The sequence below is a fragment of the Diadema antillarum genome, unplaced genomic scaffold (assembly GCF_040938485.1).
Source record: "Diadema antillarum isolate AM-2024a unplaced genomic scaffold, OU_Dant_1.0 scf00000016, whole genome shotgun sequence".
Lineage (NCBI taxonomy): Eukaryota > Metazoa > Echinodermata > Echinoidea > Diadematoida > Diadematidae > Diadema > Diadema antillarum.
In genome coordinates, this window is record NW_027270905.1 from 846,099 (window position 1) to 867,164 (window position 21,066).

Genomic DNA, 21,066 nt, shown 5'->3' on the forward strand with positions numbered 1-21,066 from the left:
ATGACACAAAACCTTTGGATTTTACCCCACCGATTAACCCTCCTGCCCTTATCCCTCCCACGCACGGGGATCACGGCAAATCAAAAGTAAATCAAAGCAACGTTATGCATATTATCTCCCGTTTTTCCCGTCTTAGATACTCCTAAAATACGCGCTTGATTGTCAGCAGAAAACAGTTTGTAGCTAAAAAGAGAGAGAGAAAAGAAAAATCCAATGAATACCTAATTCTGCCGAGTTCGAGCCCGCAAGGTATGACACCGTCTTAACTCGGCAGACACTCGATTAGTATGAAGACACGTATACGCCACAATGTCCACAGCTATATACACAAGACGAGTATGAATATTTGCCTCAGAATTATGGGTCATGCAATAAGTATAGGCCTATATATTGGGATAAGCGTGTAGGTTCAACATACGCTTACGAGTCAACAGCCCCATGTGATTGAACAGGATAACAAAGACTATACCTAGAGAGATCCTGTAATATCATTACACATTATCTATCCATTGTGATAAATAATAACGCCCTATTCATTAAATGCATCAGTGAGTTGGGCACCACACGTGCAAATTACGCTGTTGATTTCTTTTTCTTGTTAAAATAAAATAAAAAAACTTGCAAGGGCTTTATACATATAAGGATTCTCTCGTATGCATAGAACCCACGTTGACAGATCTCTGAAGAAATGAGTAAAAGAGGAACACCCGTAAGATTTTCAAAGTAGATTTTCATGGTAAGCCACGATTGCCTTGAGTGCGGGGAAGGGCTGCTTACCTCCCCCCTCCCCCCCCCCCCCCCCCCCCATGTCAGAGTAGTTGCGTAGTAGCCGAGTGTGATGCGGATTAAAACCACTCGTCACTCGTCAGACTTCTCAAGTCTGCTGTCAGACTGGGACAGGGATTACCAGATCCCGTCTGTCGCAGGCTTACATTACATCGAGCCGAATAAAGGACAGTTGTTACTGGCATCTCCCAGATTACATCTCACTCCAATATTCATTTTTGCGTTTTTGACGACCTCCCCTCCCCCCCCCCCCCTCAAAAAAGGAGAAAGCTTCAACAGCAAGAACTACGGAGACATTGGACAGTCGATCTTTGCGCAAATCTAATACTCCAGTAGTTGCCGTATGTTCCTGTAAGCACTTTGGCAGTTTCAACAAACTGACCAACACGAGCTTCTGTTTCAGATAATTTGTGTGTGTGCGTGTGTGTGTGTGTGTGTGTGATATGCGGGGAACTTTACTGTTATACCTACAGCTAAGGCATGAGCTAGGTAGGCTTTCGTTTTAAATGCGTTTTCCTCTGTGAAGTGTTTGGTTCATCTCTATTGTTTATGTTATTAACAATGATAATAATAATAATAATAATAATAATAATAATAATAATAATAACAATGATAACAATAATAATGATAACAATAATAATAATAATAATAATAATAATAATAACAATAACTATAATGAAAGTAATAATAATAATAATAATAATAATGATAATAATGATAATGATAATAATAATAATAATAGTGGCTTCTTGTATAGCGTATAACAGGTCCACCTTGCGGTGCTCATGGCGCTTCAAAAATGTGTTTGCCTTATTGTTGGGTCTTTTTTCTCTCTCTCAAGCAGATCTGGCGTTTGGGAGTTTTTCTTCGAACAGGGAGCTGCCCTTCTTCCCACCACAAGGAACTACGTTTATGGAAGACCGTGGCGAGGTCATATTGAAAGCTCTACGCGTGCGTCAATAAAATAATGCTAACAGAAGAGAAATCAATGTCTCTTTCATGGACATTTACAGCAGCAAATTTTGGCAGTCCTTTATGAAAGACGGCAGGGACTGGTAATCTTTAAACATTCAATGACATATTCTATTTGATATTTGCTAAGATATCAGTGTCTGAGTTTACTATAAGAAGTATGCGCAATAATGGTTAATAATTAATGGTTAATAATTGATAGTTTGGAGATGTGAAAGGCAAGCCCTCAACTACGACCCTCCCCTTCCCAACTATCAAAACGAACAAAACAAATGAAAAATACGAGGAAATGTATGCAAATCGACATCAAGATAAGTAAATTTCGATAATTTAGCATCACATGGAGTGAGAGGATCGTGATAAATATAACATCTGTGACAAGAACATTTTATGTGCGATTTCTGCTCAATGTAATACTGTACACGATACTGGCATGCCATCATGATGTCTTCTTTGTCGAACCACAAAGATGACAAAGAAGTTTGAAAGAAAAACCAAAATCATCAAAATACAATCAACTTTCATGAGATTCCCAGGAGGCGGAATACTCCTGTGTACAGTTTAACCAAGCAATCCTTCACGAATAACTCCTCCCCCCACCTCCGAAAGAAAAAAAACAGCATTTGTTTTTGTGCAACTCATGAAAACGATACGACAGCAAATATCGCAGGTGGTGAATTCAATTGAGCCGAATATAGCGCGGCTGATAACCCCATAAATGATTCGTGCGCTTCTGATCCACGAATGATTTCCAAGGTCGTGTCATGTATTCATTCTGTGGGTAGTGTCATTGCAGAACTACCGGCAGAACTCTGCAATTCAGCAACAAAAATATACTTGCTCAGAATAACATGCGCAGTATACCCTGAAAACGAAGGTACCATATTATTACAAAAGAAAGTAGAATAACGAGCATTACACCACGACTCTGTAAGGTACAACGAAATGAAGATACTCGGGAAAATGTAAAACTACTACCACACTACATGACAAAAAGAAAAGGACGACAGGGACAATGGTATGAATGCAAATTTATCGTTTTTTATGCAGTATTAGAGCAATGAAAAAAATGTGCGTTTTTATGACGTATGTTGATCATTCAGCACAAGACCAGCTCCTTGCTTTTTTTTTAAAGAAGATGGCATTCGTGCCTACAAGTATTGATACTACAAAGTACAAGCATTAATTTGAACTTATGCCATCGTTTTTATTTTTCATAGGCGGCGTTTTAATGCATTAAGAAAGAAAATATCTCATTCCCTCAGAGCGAATTTAAGTGATTGCTTTTTCATACAAGGTGTAGGTGTACTTTACTTTTCAATGATACTTGTATGTTTTGTTAAACATTACAAAACCATTTTAACCAGAACAGTGAAAATGACTTAGATAAAGAGATAAAAATACGTTCCAGGAGTATGCAACACATCATGAATGTAATGCTATGCATAAAAGTAACATGTTTACATGATGCGTCGAGTGATGCGGTTAAAGAAGCATTCGGTTCGAAGCAAACTGTAATTAACAGGGAGCCTTTTTTAATGGGAGGGGGGGGGGGAGGTAAATTCATTTTCTGCACTGCAAGTAATCTCCTTCAGGTATTTAGACGTATCAAGACTCCAGTTCCTGTCTGACGTAAATTGCAACAGAGTGTGTGTTCCACGATTTCAGGTGAAAGGATTAAGTAAACATAATAACGTTGTACTGGTTAGTATAAATAAACGACGACTCTGATAATTCTGTGTGCTGTCTAATGCCGAATATTTCTTGAAAGCCTTCAGTGTTACATGTTACATAATATCAATGCACAACTGATATTTTCGGGAATGCTTTCAGTGTTATAAGATTTTTAACGCCCCTGATAGACTTCTGGCTTTATTATATGACAGCAAGGAGTATTATATTTTAACCACGTTTAGACACAGAGTTGAAGTCGCACCCCAGACAACACTAACGCCGTGCAAATTTGCATATTGACATTAATGGAATACACATACACCCACATACGTACATACACAAACAACATACACAAAAACAACAACAGACAACAACAACGACAACAACAACAACAACAACAACAACAACAACAACACACACACACACACACACACACACACGCGCACTTACAATTTTCAATTTTGGGAATGAATCATCAAGTTTTTAACTCTAGCTCGAAAGACTTTTTGTTCATCGAAATTGGCTGACTTTGGCCAGGTTTGAAATAGCGAATAGTGTGTATATATATATATATATATATATATATATATATATATATATATCTGTATGGTTGTTGAGGGGTGAGAGAGAGTGGGGGAGGGGGTTCACGTACCTCCTCGCCAATACTGTCGTAGCTGAAGTTGAACTCCGCCATCGCCCTCTCCTTGACTTCCAGGGCGAACTCCTCGTACTGCGGTGTCTTCTTATTGTGCAGCGTGAACGTCATCAGGGCACGGTAGGCGGCCTTGGCTTCCTCGTCGTGCTCGTCATCGCGCTTCCACCCGATGTTGCCGAAGTAAGTGCTGTCGAAGAGGACGATGTTAAAGAAGGCGTAGGAGCCGTCGGTCATCCCCAGTCGGTGGGCGGCCAGCATCAGCTTGCGCACAGCGTCCCCAGAGGCACAAATGATGACCACTGGATGAAAGAGAAACATATAAGATATAATATAAAATGGTATAAGATATGAAATATATAAAAGATAAACATTATTGATTTCCGCCTTCTCAGTAGAATGGCAGTCGTCTGTAATCAATATACAGAAATGTATCCTTTTTTATACCCATCTGCTCAACGGAAGAGAAACACCTAACGGAAGTCATTCACAAAATATAAAATCCTATATTCATCGATAAGAATCTTAGGTTGACTGGACATCATACGACCTGACAGGATGGTAAAGTTTACCAATCCAGATGTGAAAAACATACAAAAAACAACAACAAAAATAAAACACACAAAAGCAATTCCCCGACTCATATAAAAAGATATTATCAATATATCACCACACCCAACAACTATGTTTAATGGAGTAAAGGGGTCTTTGAGCGCTTTGTAAGACGCCCTTACGCTAAACATCGGTTACGCCACGTCCATAGGATTCGCCCAGATACGAGCGAGGAGCCGCTGGGAACCCGGTCACACGATTACCCCTGGTTCCCCCCCCCCCCCTTCTCCTCCTTCTCACCAGCCTTTACCGGATGTGCCACTGCATTCACGTGAGAAGCGAACAATATCCTGCAATTGTGCGTATGGGTTAGGTTAAAAACAACAACAACGACAACGATCTCATCGACAGAATGAACCCCTGGAGTGACGAAACCGAATTGAATCTGGCCCGTGATGCTTTAGTTTTCCTTCGTCTTCTTCTCATCAACGTAAAGCGAGTCTTCCAAGAATTTATCGCAAGTCTTATTATATCCTGAATAATCACATTATCTCCCAGTTCCACTACTATAGATCGATATACTTTTGTTATCCACGTTTGCATACGTCTGATGTTGTTGTTTTTCTTCAATACCAAAGCGTCCGCGAGCGCTTCTGGTTCGCTAACGACATGCATGCTATATAGTCTACGGGAAAAGCTTCTAAATAGCTAGCAAACAGATCAATTTCAAAACAGGGGAAAACACGTCCGAGCGCGGCAGTTAATATTACCATAATCTGATCGCATTGAAACGAATTCGAAGATGGCATTTCAGAAAGATAGACGTCGTTTTTTAGACAAATTAAATTATCGGGGAATGGAGTAATAAATGAAATGTAAAGACGCCGCATCGCTTTCACTTTGTCCTCTTGGAGAATCACTATGGACAAACACGCCATGGGAAAAAAAGACAATTTATGGCACGATTTTCCGCAATCTCAAGTGGCTTCTATTAAGCGCCAATAGGGAACTGTTTGCTTGTGTTATCGGACGTTGCACAGGTATCATACGACTTGACGTTCGTTTCATACCTGTTTTTGTTAGCGCCCATATTCGGGTTTACTGGACGCTATAAGCCATCCTTATAGCATGGTACCCAACGTCTCTAATTGGAGAGATAAACAACTATACATTCATACACACACATATTAACATAGAAATGTGTGTGCGTGTGTGCGATGGACGCGTGTATGCTTGAGTGCAACTGTGTGTATGTGTGTGTGTGTGTGTGTGTGTGTGTGTGTGTGTGTGTGTGCGTGCGCGTGTGTGTGTGTGTGTGCTTGCTTGATATCCCTGAAGAGTTTCGTCGCAAGACGAGATAACTCCGTTGTTGACAAGTTGGAATATTTGCGATTAAACCTACTAGAACAAAACAACAAGGAAATAATAGGAAAATATCATGATGTATTCTATAATCGTTACTTCAAACACATTCCTTATTCATGCAACAAGTGAGGTATCACTGGAAAGATTTTATATTGCCCTTTCTGATGGTAGACAAAAAAATCATTTAGGATGTTTAAAAATGGCGCGTGACCCGTATTGGATCACACTATATTATGTATACATACTGCAAGAAACTCGCTGAAGTGATGATGGGTCAAGAGCCACTTAAGCCTGCGACGCGACAGAGAAAATGTTTTCTCAGTCGAGCGTTGCAAACGACCACCGTTTTGAATTTTGCTATGGTCAGAAAATCTGGACGGAGGTCATCGCTGAAAGCTCAGTTGCGATCAAAATCCTTTCTCGTCGTTATAAACGGCTGAGACCTTGACACGAGTAATCAGGCTTTGACGCCAGTTTAACATCTGCATTGGACAGTGCCGAATGGGGGCAGCAGACGACACAATGTAGAAACTTTGTCTGTATTCCCGCATTAGCCTCTCGGACATACGGGGATTGTCTATAGGTTTAACAAAGAATCATGATATACTTGTCTGGAAATTATACACCTGATCTCGTTTATTTGTGGGTATTTCTCTATTTTTTTAAAAATATATTGATGTTCAGCATATCGTTTCTTTAATAAAGCAGCGCTCTATTTCAAGAAATGCTCCAGATAACAAACGTCTACATGTAACATCATGGTGTTCGAAATTTAGGCATGTGTTAACGACGATCATACTATTCGCGACTCGGGAAATATGTGGTTGAGTTGTGTCTACCTGGTCAGCCATATCATTGCCGTGATATTTCATAGCATCGCAGTACAAAGTCGCACAACTACATAAATCATGGCGCCACATGGTCACCAACTACTATCAAGTCTCAGTTCAACACGTCGACCGCATCGGACCCGTTTATAACGTTACAGATTTACGACGGAGGCTTTTTATCGACGACTTTCACGATTGAGTTGAAACATATGGGGCAGGTAATATTTCACGACGTGTGATCATTTGAAAATGATAAGAAGCCCACGACATGGACACGTTCGTGTGTGTGTGTGTGTGTGTGTGTGTGTGTGTGTGTGTGTGTGTGTGTGTGTGTGTGTGTGTGTGTGTGTGTGTGTGTGTTGTGTGTGTGTGTGTGTGTGTGTGTGTGTGTGTGTGTGTGCGTGTGTGTGTGTGTACGTATACGTCACAGTTAAACACACACTACACTCTACCTGCGACGGCTTTCTCGACAGTACGAATAGGCCTATACAATATTATGCATTTGATGTTAAAGAAGCAACTTCGCGATTTCGGCAAAAAAAAAAACAAAAAACACCACACACACAAACAAACAAAACAAAACAAAACAAACAAAGAAACAAAGAAACAAAACAAACAAAGAAACAAAACAAACAAAGAAACAAAGAAACAAAATAATAAAGAAAAGACCTGTCTGCTCAGACATAGCCTATACTATGAACAGGCTGACATGCATTGTAGTTGTCTTCTATTTGCACGCACCTCACGACTGCCATTCCCCCACGACTATAAATCTCAGACCCACTTCATGGATTAGACATCCCGAAGCTTAGGACAAAACCTACGCAGGCTGCCTAGCTTTCTTCCCGTAAGTCTACTCTATTTTGTTGACTTTATCACTAACATTTTTTTTGCTCCCTCTATTTCTCCCCAGAAAGTGAATTCGAGGATGCGAATACGGCTATCTTCAATAAATCAAATCCACGGAGACTCGCCATGGATTTTCAGTCATGGCGACGGAAAGAATAATTAGCTACATGCACGTACGGGCGGACGCAGTTTTCAGGAATCCAAGTAGGAAGCGAACGAGGAGTTTTTACAAACCGATTCAAAATGGCGACAACGAGGGAGCACAAATACATTAACAGCCAAATAATTGAGTATGCTATCGCTTTGTATGCTCGTCAGAGTCTTTTGTGGTATTTTTTTTCTATCTGTGTAACAAAGACAAGCATTTTGAAAGCAAACACCACAATACGGTAGGCATGTCTCACTCATGGAGAACAACTTCCAACCACAATATGATGAGGGAAATGCGACGGAAGCTGAAAGGCAGACCGTGTGTGGCAACAAGCTTCCATATCATATCAAGCTCAGTGACGTTTTAATTTCAAGCTTCTGATTGAGCCAGAAAAAAAAGACAAATGTTAAATTTTGGAGGCCACGTCAACAATGATTTGAACAATTGACCGTTATGGGGTCCTACATTTTAACCTATAGGACTCTGACAGTGATGTAACTCTTGGAAGTCATGTTACAGAAAACAACAATGTCAGTCTTTCTTTCTTTCTTTCTTACTGCCAGAAGGAGTGAATGAGGAGGAGAGGACGAGGCAGAGAGAGTGAGATGGAGGGAGAGATGATTTGGATGAAAAGTAAAACTGGAGGAGTGGGGGAGTTACGTTTTACACTCGTTTGTTCGACTTCCATAGTCGAGTTTTCTCGGCAAAATAATGTCGACGATGCGACCTACTGTATTCCTTCCGCACCTTTCTCTTTTTCTTTCACTTCATTGGCATGGCGCCATAATAGCACATATCCCTTACATACGAAGTGACAGACAACAAATTTCCGTCATCCTGATCGCACACTTTTCCACTTTTTGTCATCTGTCTTCACTCCTTTTCCTCTTTTTTCGACTTTTTTTTTTGGTGTTTGAATGAGTATTGGGTAGTGTGAAACACTGGAATATCAGCAGCATATGCGCGATCAAATGGTGAGTGTCAAACTGCACCGATGCAAACGGTTAGCTCGTGGGCAGAGCACCCGATCCCCTTTCAATCGCCCTACACATCACATCGTCTCGATTGCGCCATCTCGCAAGGAAAGGCGACACCTTTGCATGCATGCATGCATGCATCGAGGGGTGGGTGGGTACATGGGGGGGGGGGGGGGGGAGGGGATATCCGAGACAAAGAGAGAAGAGGAGATGCCCCGGAGGTGAGGGAAACCTTGCTTTAATGGCCGACACACACTCCGGTCAGAACTTTACCTCTTCCTGATGGTACAATAACCGCTATAGACATTCGAGCGAGAGATACGTGAATAGAAACGTCCTGCTAGAACCCCTGCACCCCCCCCCCCCCCATGCCCGCATCTACACGTTCACATTATATCACAACGCAATAACTTTGAAACGAATAAGTTTATTTGGTAGATTTCAAATGCACTTAGTTTGATCAAAATTCATCTGAGGAAATTTTAAATCATTCGTCATGAAGCCATACAATCTCCAGCTAATGGATAATGTCAACACCCCACTTACCGAAAACAAATAGTTGGAGTGCTCTGAGGAAAGTGTAGTGAGTTATGACTACGCCGTTCCATCATGTGGCGCTTTCGAGATATCTCAGGGAACGGCACTGATACGTTTATCTGCTCTTGTATATAGTTTGTACGATTACCAGTCGTTAGGATCAGGATAAGAGAAAGAGGAAGAGAGAAGAACAAACTCTACCACTTAGACGTTGGGGACAACAACAAAGCGGACAAGAAGACAATGTAAAGGATGCATGGAGGTGTCCGATACCATGCAACAGTTTATGGCTACCATTACGCGATAAGCATACACCATGCCGCGTACGTGATGAAGATGATGAAATTTGACACACTCGCTGGCCGATGAACCTGAGAGAACAAAGTGTCATTCTCCCACCCCTCCCCTCCCCTCCCCCCAAACAAAAAGGAAGAGGAGAAGTAGAAGTAGGAGAAGAAACACAGCACCCATTAACTGATGGCAGGCGAAAGCCTAACCCCCGTGGCAAGCGAACTGATGGTGACTTTTGGCGGGGCATCGGCTGAACACATAAATACCAGAGAAGATAACAATATGTGAAAGGCGCGACACTCGCTCCCGCGTAAGAAGCAGCAATAAGATGTTTCCCTCTCCGTTGTCGGGTGGCGGTCGGTTCATATTTATGGGAGATACTCATCGTGCCTGTGAGGGCATAGGACCGATTCGTCTTTCACCCAGCTGTCTCGGGTAAAAGGCAGACCCAACATGTATGTAGTCGAGGGAAGTCCCTGTGATTGAACCAGGTTGGTCGCCTTTGGCGGTAAAACATGAACGTACAAACGTGACTCCGGAGTTGTATATCAGCGGAGGAGTACTCCGTATTGATGAAGTAAGTGGAAGCTTGAGATGTGCTCAACACTTGGTGTATCTTGTGTATACAGTCGTAAATCCCAGTTCCACCTGTACTCGTAATTTGCAGGGGTTGAAGTTGAGGGCTTTCACAGCGTTCATTCTCTCTCAGGCTCTAACATTGGAAACATGGCGGAACTGCAAACCTGGACTTCATTCTAATCAAACAAGAGGGGAGGGGGAGGGGGAGTTGCTTTACCAGACTCTTTCGAACCTATACCCCTATGTAATGTGACCTTCTTCAACAAATCTGCAAGCCCACAAACAAAATCCATAACTGTCGCAGTATTGTAGCGGATCCATTCACACTTCACGTCCTCAGTGAAGCCTCGGTCCTCCATCTTCACAGCTATATAGATACGTCAGAATGTACTTGTACTTTAAACTTCATGCATGTGTACTAATTGTTTTGAACAAAAGAGACAATTTGGTAAGCTTATTGCTGAGTTGTTGCTTTTTCATCTTTGCACAACGTGTATGTCTACATTTTCCAATGGATGTAATGCTGTGATCCCATCGCCAATTCTGAAGCAAAATTGCCCGAAAACCGTGATCGGATATTTGAACTAAGATGCATCAACACGCAAATAACAGTAAATGAACATCACATCGATATACGACAGAAACATGTAGAAATTTCCCCTCTGTTTCCTCAGCGAAGTCAGGGCACGAACCTTTGAGTTGAAGGCAGCAGTTTTCAACCCTGCGGTAGAAGGTGTATGCCAAGGCAGTGAAAGAGAATCGAGTGTTGCATGGACAAGACATCACTAATATAAATTCCGCTGAGACTGTAAACACCTGGAGGAGTCCCTTTCACATTACAGTGAATATCACACACGCACACCTATTTTATCCTATTCGTGTGAAGTGGGCGGTAATTGCAGATACGTATATATCAATGGGCATATGGGCTTCGCGTGGAATACTTATTTCAAACTTGCGAAAACAAAACAAAAAATCAAGTTTATCATCAGAAATCGTCTATTAATTCTAACCATTTGTGTTTAATGTTTTGCTGAGGTCCATGGGCCAACGTCAACGTGGTATGAAGTTGCACATGCTGTGCCGAGCTTAAACCATTAATTTTGAGCGCATGTTGACTTTGTCAAATACTGTCCTGTATTTGAGAAATTCATTTTTTGTAACAGAAGTGTAATTGTATTGTCACGTGCCCCATGTAGTCTTTGCGTGGCCACATCATCACGTGACTGTTCCTGATTGTCCATGCTTTCCTTGGACATTCTTGATTTTCTTTAACATACATCAGGTAAAACAAAGCATTAAAAAATGACATATATATAGTGAATACATTAAGTAGCCATATCTGCTGTTTTCGTGTGAGCTTTGAGGTTACTGTTACTGATGACAAATGATTTTTATGTCATGCCGTGTCCTCTTTTTTTTTGCTTAGTTTCCTTGTATTATATTATTATACTATCAATGATATAACAGTTAATCTCCATCATGATGAAAACCAGATAACAAGCATATTTCAAGTGCGTTGAGTGAAAACGTATAGAGCATACAAAATTTAGACAGATTAAAAAAAAAAACTCCAAACCGTCATATACAATGGCTAGAAGGCTTGGGTTAACGCGTGCCCATGAAATTTTGGCGGAACAAGCGCCACGTCAAAACAGATAGATCTCGTCTCCAGTCGCGGTCACGAGGGATACATTTGGTATGCCAGCCAAAAGTAGGTTATATATCAGGAGAGTGATGCGACATGGGAACACCCGAAATGGGAACTCATCAAGATCCTGATTGGTTACTGGACGCTTGAAGACCACTGCCGTTGATGCGGAGTGATGGGGGGGGGGGGGACGCTTGTCGATTTAGACCATGGTGAACAGAGGGGGTGGGAGAGGTTGAGTTTACATCTTTCGGGAATTATAATGGGAAAACTAAAGCAGGTAGTAGATAGATCACAGTAGAATTTCTTGTAAGTTTAATACAGTAAAAGAAGACGGTGTAACACACAAATGCTCAGATGTTGGCGGACAGTGACTCAGAAGACGTAATATAAATATATACGTACAGTATAATCTTTAACAGACCATCAAATAAGGGTGTGGCTATCTTTGCCGATGAATATCTGTTCGAGTGTGTGACGCAATATGACAGAAAAAAGTCTGAGAAAACAAAGCAATAACGCATAAAGTATACTCAAGACGGAATGATGGGGGGGGGGGGGGTAGGTGGGAGAGAGATGCGGAAGGCAAGAGGCACTAGCTAGTGAAAGTACACAAACGCATTAGGAAAGAGGATAGCAACTCCCAAAGAAAGAAGTCGATTAAACTCTTTAGACAACCACTCTATTATAAGAAGATTAAAGTCGCCATCACATTCATGTTGGGCTAAAATTAGGAGAGAAAGTACACACACCGATATATCCTGTGCCACAATTCATAGTACCGTAAGAGCGCTGAAACGGGTTATAAAGAAAACCAAAAACCTCTCTTTCAGTATCACTCAGCTCGCTGGCACTCTAATCGGATTTACTGGAAGGCACTGTAGTTAGAAGTTCGTTCTTCACACGCGTCAATTAGGGCTTTGTCAACCAGGGAGGCGAGAAGGATGGAGTCTTTACCATTTCCCTATACTCCCGAAACTTTCTCGTGGACGACAAAGTTCCTGTTGGAGTTGATGACGACGCCGATGCACGATGCATCAGACAGGGAGAGAGCTTCTCTGCTCCTAATGGTGTGCTGCAACAACGGCTTTATTAACAAACAGTCAGTGTCTGCGGCTCACCGCACGTCGCTGCGAATTACGCTCTTTTCACACGGAGTCACTCGCCACCATCACATGTCAATCCGCCCCATTTCCACCGACCTCCATTTGAAAGTCGCCTTCGGTTTTCAGCGTAGCTCGGACTATACCTGCACAGTTTGCAACAAGAAGTGACAGGTACCCCCTCTCCGTCTCTTTGCTAACTTCATTCTATTCCAAGTAAATTTGTAAAGCGCCTTGGAAGCACCACTGAAAGAAACGAAACTGATATCTACTTTTGTGATTACGTTCATTTCAAAACATGGATTGAATAATCTAAACCAAACAAGTCTCATTACGGTTGACGTGGGGTTTGGAATGCAGCTTCATTGAGTCGTTGGGAGACGACCACTCGGCCTGATGATCTGATCAACGACGATGCTGCTATTTTTGTTCATGCGGTGACACCCTCATCACCCACAGATGATAAAAGATCTAACGTAGATCACTCTACTCTGCATGTAGGATGTCCCATGAAAGTATTTACGTGGAAGGATTTGCCAAAAATTGTCGATATTATAATCAGTAACGCGTTAAAATTCTATTTACATTTACATTTACAAAAAAAGAGAAAAAAAAGCTTGAGAGAGATTTTGGAACAGAAGTGTAGTCAAACAGGCCTACATGTTAGATATAATGATTGCGACAGGAGGTCAACCCAACATTACCCAGAATGCACTTCGTGCGGGTATGAGAAGTAGCATCCGGCAGGATCAGAACTAAATGCTGCTAATGGCGCCGGTTCGCATCGCGCAGACGGTGACGGCGGACGTGTTAAAAGATCACTCCCTCAAGCAAAATGCAATTTACATAAAAGCTGTCGGCTTCAGTGAGCAGATGTTCGCGGATAAACAGTTTGTCATCCCGCGCACTCACGATATACAACTCTCTCTTTTTTTTTCTTATTCTAATCATATCTCACTTCATTCTAATCCTCACATGACACTTACGCTGCTACATGGATGCACATGCCATTGATTGTTCATTCGGGATGAGGGATTGATTCAGTGTGACGAGGTATTTTTTGACCTCGACTTTATTTTGACTTTCTTACGACTAAACTAGACGTCGATAGATCATTCTATTAAGACCATTCTGCTGGCAACCTACTCACCTGCGTGCCTGTGCGGCGATGCCATTTTCTACACTACATACTGAGAATCTACTGCTATATCAAGGCTAAGAAAAAAAGTCATGCACACACACACACACACACACACATACATACATGTTCACTATAGCTATGTATCAGGCGCGTTGTGCACTATGTGATGCGCCTAAGATTTTGAAGGTGACCCAGAGCGCGTTATGTTCTTCGACCTCCTGTTGGCCTTTATGAGTAAATCATTTTTAAATGCTTTCTTTCATCACTGAAGGTCAATGGCTATCGCCTCCTTCCTCTTCTAATTCATTCCCTTTGTCAATGTGTGTCTCATTACGCGACATCTAATACGGTTTATCTTCACATGGAAACGACAGTCTATTGAGCCCTGAGAGCGGCATGACTAGTGCTAGGAGGATTATGTTTCCAGGGCGAAGTTTGTGAGAAAGAAAAGTATAAGTAACTGATCCCGCCGATATCCTCAGCCTTTCCTTTCTAAGACCATTACAGTAAGTGTTTGAATGTGTGTGTGTGTGTGTGTGTGTGTATGTGTGTGTGTGTGAGAGAGAGAGAGAGAGAGAAGGAAGAAAGAAAGAAAGAAAGAAAGAGAGGGAGACAGAGAGTAAGTTGTTATGGTCACTCCGTGCTTACATGAATAAATTTGTGCAGGGTGCTTTTAGGTATCATTGAAACTGGTATTCCTTACGTAAAAGTAACCTTGCACCTCTACCGTGCACAAATACATTAATGCGGCACCTTACGGGTTAAAGGCGACCCCTTCAACACAAACACAGACATGAAGACAACAACGATCACACGAGGGGAATACAGATGCCCAAACTGGATCACGGATTTACGGCAATTTAGACTAATGGCCTGATAGACTTCTGGACCAACAGTGTGCTGCGAGATATGTCTGCTTAGCGCTTTTCGCCGAACATACATCACTTTAACCTGCTTAGCTCAGAGCTCAGCTCTTAAGGCCATATAAATGGGTATCGGGTTACGCTTTGCTGTTCTAATACATCTCTAAGTAGACTGCTGTTTTTCGACGCATCGATTCGTCTCTCTTTACCCCCCCCCCCCCCTCCTCTCTCTCTCTTTATCAACCAAGAACAAATAAACACAAACCAATTGATCTCGGTTCAACTTACGTGGGTAGTCTACCAGGGCACATTAACGGCAACAGTGTGTTCGGCAAGCGCCACATCCGTTTATCAGAAGTAGATATCAACATATTGTAGTTTGTAAGATTTCACGTGCCATTTTTTTCTTTCTTTGTTTGTTTGTTTGTTTCTTTCTTCCTTTCTTTTTTCTTTTTGTCGTTAGAAAAAAAAGATTGTCTACAATCTCGACCATCTACGGAAAGCACATTGTCATAGCTTAGAAACTGTTTCCACTTGTTGGTTGATGTGTGAAGTAAGATACATGTACATTTATACTTCCTTACAAGAAAGATGAAATAAAATCAAATAAGTATTAATGTAGCTCACTCCTACATGGTGCTGGAAAGTGACTATGTCAGTCACACTTCTACTTAATGTCGAAATGCACTTGATAACGTTTCAAGTCTCATTCTGTTTGCTTGTTTGTTTGGTTTTTTGTTGTTGCATGTTTAATTACATGAGCATGATGCCTATAATGCTCTCTCTCTCTCTCTCTCTCTCTCTCTCTCATTAATACATTTCTTTTAGATTTGTATTATGTATTGAGGCACCCTCGTGCTTTAATGACACGGAATGGTCTGAGCGACAAAAAAAAAGGGGGAATGAAACCTCCATTTTCATGCACGGCTGGCTATCGATACGTAGAAAAAAAATGTCCACTTTTTCCCCGTTCTCCTTCTTTTTCTCCAGTGGCGCTGAGCTCGACATTATCATGTCCGCCTGGTGCCAAGGGAGCAGAAGGCGGAAAGTAATGCCGATAAGAATTAGAGTGAGTAAGTGATGAAGGGAACGACAGCCCGAATAATACAATTATAGACAGAACGAGAGAGTCATATTTTCAACAAAATATAAAAAATACAAGAAGAAGGCAGACGAAAAAAAGAAATATGTGCCAGAATTGGATTTGGAGCCTGCAATATGTGACAAAATAGTTTGCGGGAATATCTGCAGGCGGTCTATTTCATTCTTCTCCTTCTTCTTCTTCTTCTTTGAACTGAGTTACGATGGCGTGTGATCGTGTTCGGATGCCGCTACGATTACGTGTCTAGAAGCGCTTTCACGTCAGCCTTTTCTCTCTATTGAAGTTCCCTCTCCCTTAAAACATCATTACCCTGGTGCGTACTCTTAACCATTTACAGACGCTATCATGGCTACACATCGAAAGCCTTGGCACACTGATTTGATGGACATGTGTCATAAATTCAATTTGATTAGCATGCCACAGCATTTCCCAAGCAAACACTTGCATATAAGAGTATAAAGTGTCAGTCAAAAGGCAATGCAAGACTAGTGCAAACAGGCCTAGGTCAGATGCCGTCTAAATTCACACAAAAAAAAAGGTCTCGCGGTGAGAGACTAAATGGCTCTGAACATCGGTTGTTTGATTGTGAAGATGGAGCAAGGATTTAAACCAAGCTTTCTCGCGCCTTTTCGTCGTATGACTAGGAAAAAGAGAAAAAATGGTCTAGGCACAACGCTTTCGTCTACTCAAATCTCCAGGATTTTCGCCAACCTTGGATAGACGCATGGGCGCGGAATTAAACGCAAGAGTGACACATGATGCATAGGAAATGCATAGCCAACGCTGACGAGAGTGACTTAGGTTCGGGGCGCGCCACTTTCCCTCGCGGCTCTCGCGCGCTTGAATGCGAACGCGACCCTGCCGAAGAAAAGACCGAGCGTAATCCCCGTGAGTGTTTCAAAAGATAACATCACCACCGGAACAATTACGGCATCCATCACCTCGCTGCAATTCAATTAAGACTCGGTACACCCCGAGGAGGGGCACGGGGACGAGAAGGAGATGCGTCTACCCGGAGATACTTCATTCATGATGGGTGCACGGACTGTCATCAAGGAATACACGCGTCACTGAGATGAGCAACAATCATATTCCTACTACGCTGTGCACGGCGTAACCACCGACCGAGGGCCACGAGTAGCAAGAGTGACGTCTAGAAGTCGTGTGCCATACCACTACCCTTATCGTGCATAAAACATGCAATCCCAAGCGACTGTCAAGAATAGAGAGTGAGCGATGATGAACTGACCTAGCTCCTCTTGACAGCGAGAAAAAAGAGAAGAGAATGCAGTACAATGTCTGATTTTGATGGGAAAGACGGACATAGGTCAAAATCCCCACGACTTTCATACCTGGATATGAAATATGTTCATACGGGAAATCATCCATCTAGTCACCCAACCCTAGGAAATGAAAAGTAACATAGCTAGCAAGTATGAAAAAAAAAAAAAGAAGATCCCTATATTCTCTCGTCTTTTTGTATGTGCTTGTGTTTTTTTTACCCTGTTGGGATTCCAGGGAATCACATTATCAGGCCTAGAAATGACATCAAGACAGACATGATGAATTCGAGCGTGGCGAGACAGGCCAAGCAAATTTCGCTCACTTCGATCAATCATTTTGTTTCGGAGAATTGTGACATGGTGATTTGGGTATCAGTATTTCCCTCCAGGGGCGCAAATCACACGTAGAAGTGTTTACAGAATAACGCCTTCCTCTAGGTGAACACCATGTTCATATGGAGCGGCAACGACTGCAAAACACGCCCTTTGATCGATACTTTCATCTGCGCTTCGCGAACGATTTCAGTAAAATCGATACGTGATCTCATTCCGCTACGTCGAATTTTCTGCATTCCTTACTCCGCATCAAACCCATTTTCTTCTTTTTCTCACTCGCTATCTCTCAAATACACATGATGAATTCAAACATCATTACATACTTAATCCCCATGTGTGCATTGTGGACTCTATGCTTTGTCGGTCTTGTATAGGGTGCAATAATGTAATATCTGAACGAGTCAGTTTCCTAGTACACGCAACCATGTAACCAATGTTAAAAGAACGCGATCAAGGCACGGGTGGTTCATAAGGGGAAAAAACAACAGTAGTGTTTCCTACAGAAGAAGTGGGAAATAGTGAAAATTATGGTTATCGTTTTGACAGAAACGTGGATAGAGTTTCTGGGGCGGGTTGAATTTACTAGCTTCGACATTTTTTTTTTCATCTCACGTAATTGTTTGCTCAAACAGCACGTACTGGAGAGTGATTGCAGAGTTACTTTAATACACTTACCATAAATCACTTCGGTATGAGCGAGGAAACTACATTCCTTGTTTGGCTTAGGTCTTCCGAAGAATTATGTACAACATTAAATACGTGAAACTGAAAGACGCTGTAGCTGCACACTGTCTTGTGTAAACCGAACGGTATCATCCATGCATTTACTCGAATAGTATGCTGGCAAGGACGTTTCAGCACTTCTACAGCTCATAACTCGGTTGCGCAGAATTCGATTTGCGCTTCAATTAAAGAATGGTGTGGACTGTGTGTGTTGGTTGCTCAGTTATGGGTACTATCAAGCCAAATGAAGTGTTGAATATCGAAACTCAAGAAAATACGAGAGAGACGGCAGCTCGTTTGCTTCTTGTATCTAGGTTACACGACCTTGAGACAGCGGTCTTAGTGAGGTTCGAGGGGGAAGGCATCACGCTCCTTCCTCATTCTGTTCTTTGCTATCTAAAAAAAAAAACGCTACTTAACTTTGCATCACTCCCTCTCTCTTTCTCTCCCTCTCTTTATACTGTACAACGAATCACCAGGACGCAGGTGCAATTAATGACAAGTTCAGTGCTTAAGAATTTCAGTGGATACTGGTGATTTTTTTCTCTCTTTTCTTACAGCCATGCACACACGCTTAAATCATTAATACCTTTGGAGAGCCCATTACGTTCTTAGCAGGAATTACTTCACCGACACAGGTTACCGAGTGTCTCGACTTCGCGCCAGACCTCTCTGTTGTTCCCACTTGAAACTGCGCCGACATTAAAATGGCCACATTAGAATCTAAGGGTATCACCGGACTATTTGAAGAGACATTGATAATGCAACAATGTAGCTCGAAGGCATCAGTGTCGGTTTCGTCTTACTTTGATGCGAGCGAGTCGGAGAGCGACGTCTTGTTTGTCGTGACGAGCCGGTAATCAAATGGAAACTCGCCCGCTCCCCAGCGCTCCCGTGGCTGTCGAAAACACACACAGGAGGAATCTATTCAATAAAGTTTACGAGCCATCACACATACGAGTCACCCAGTATTATATATACATCAAAATGCAACGCGATTTTGTCGATATCGTCCCGCAGTAGCCGTGTGTGGTTTGTGAGTGTGTGTTGGGCAGGCGAGAAATGAGAGAACGCGGTAGTTCTCGATGACTCTCCATTTCCGAACAATGGTCTCCACCGCTCAACACAATCCGTCCGCGTCAATTTCTATCACTACAGATATCATATATTAGGATCAGACAAAATTCTGGGATCGGAGGTGGAAAGGGATATTTTAATAGAACCAGTCTCAGCAAACAACCTGTTCAATTTGTCGTCCAAACTGGACCCTTCCAGGACCAACACTTTCTTGGGAAATTTCAGACCACTTAAAGTTAGTCTGGAAAGAATGAGTAAAACTTTACAGGCACAACAATGGAAATTTAATTAAAATCTGAGGAAAGTAAGGGAGTGATAAAATCTTAAAGGTTCGCTAGTTTTTGCAAAACATTTTTTTTTTGCACATGCAGTTGATATGAGTATGCAAATGAGCGTGATGATTATGTCATTGCATATGTTATATGGCAAGTTGTGAAGCAAGGACATCAACTCAATATATTTACACATCCACATTGACCGTCCATAAATATTAGCGAAAATGCACAATTTCATAACTTTCATCTTCTTTATTGGATTTTTATCTAATTTCTACTGTTCTGATTGTAAAAATTTACCCCTTCTTTTTAAAACTACCTTGTAATGATTCAGGAATTCCCCTTTGATAATAATCGGTGAACAAACAGCTGGCTGAAGGTACTTATCAAAGTCAAACTGTCTACAAATTATTATTGTATTGTCCCTACACGCACTTGATTTAATTTTCGCTCTCTTTGACAATGAGACGAGTAAACAACGAAATGATGCGAGAGAACCTTAGTCCCTCATAACAAGATTTATGACTCAAATTGCAAACACAGAAATATGAATCAGCACCAATTTGTTTCTTTTTTGTTTCCGCTCACTTCCTCTTTCTGTCGTATTAAAAACTGCGGAAAGAATTATTTTTGCCTCTTCCGCGTAGACAATTGGTGACTCTGGGATGCAGCATGCTTTTTATCTTCAGAATGACTTGGTTGAAAATGGAAGGCAGCAAGCGCGAAAAAAAAATATGAAGGAAAAGGGGAAAAATGTTGACGCTCGAGAGACTATTTACAATTCGTCGACTGAGTGCCAGTCAGTAGAGCAGTAGTGCGGTTAACGGAGGGGAAGGAATTGACACTTAGTGTGGCAGAAAAGACGAAAGGTTGGGCCATGACAACCTTGCAAGAGATGCAATGCGGAATAATGGTGATTCAGAACGGATAAGGCACTCGTGTAGTGCTCCTCGGAGAAAAAGGCGCATTCGTTATGCCACCGCGAGAGGTTTCACACTTGCAGCAAAGAACTCGCCTGTAATCACGTTTCTGAACCGAGTGTTCAGACACAGTCATGACCTTCCAGACTGCAAACGTCATTAATTTTGTGTCATAAACTCCCACGTCCTCTCTGTCAAACTCTTTTTCAAAGTGCAACAGTGTATATATGCACTCATACTGGCGGAAGTGAATACAAAATCAAGCTGCACACCACTTCCCCAATCAGGTTTTTCCTTGCTAAACCATCAGTTAGACAACAATGCGCGTCCAACTTCAAGCAAAACCTGACTGGAATTCACCTGAGTACCACGATTGA

At 41.9% G+C, this 21,066-nt stretch overlaps 1 protein-coding gene across 3 annotated transcripts in view; it reads right to left on the minus strand.

Moving 5' to 3' along the window:
- Positions 1-21,066, minus strand: part of LOC139725213 (atrial natriuretic peptide receptor 1-like) — a 457,948-nt gene that overhangs the window by 176,803 nt on the left and 260,079 nt on the right. For all 3 annotated transcript variants that reach the window (XM_071636319.1, XM_071636314.1, XM_071636307.1), the window contains exon 2: positions 4,085-4,386. In XM_071636319.1, coding sequence (XP_071492420.1) covers positions 4,085-4,386 — 302 coding nt within the window. The remainder of the gene's footprint in view (positions 1-4,084; positions 4,387-21,066) is intronic.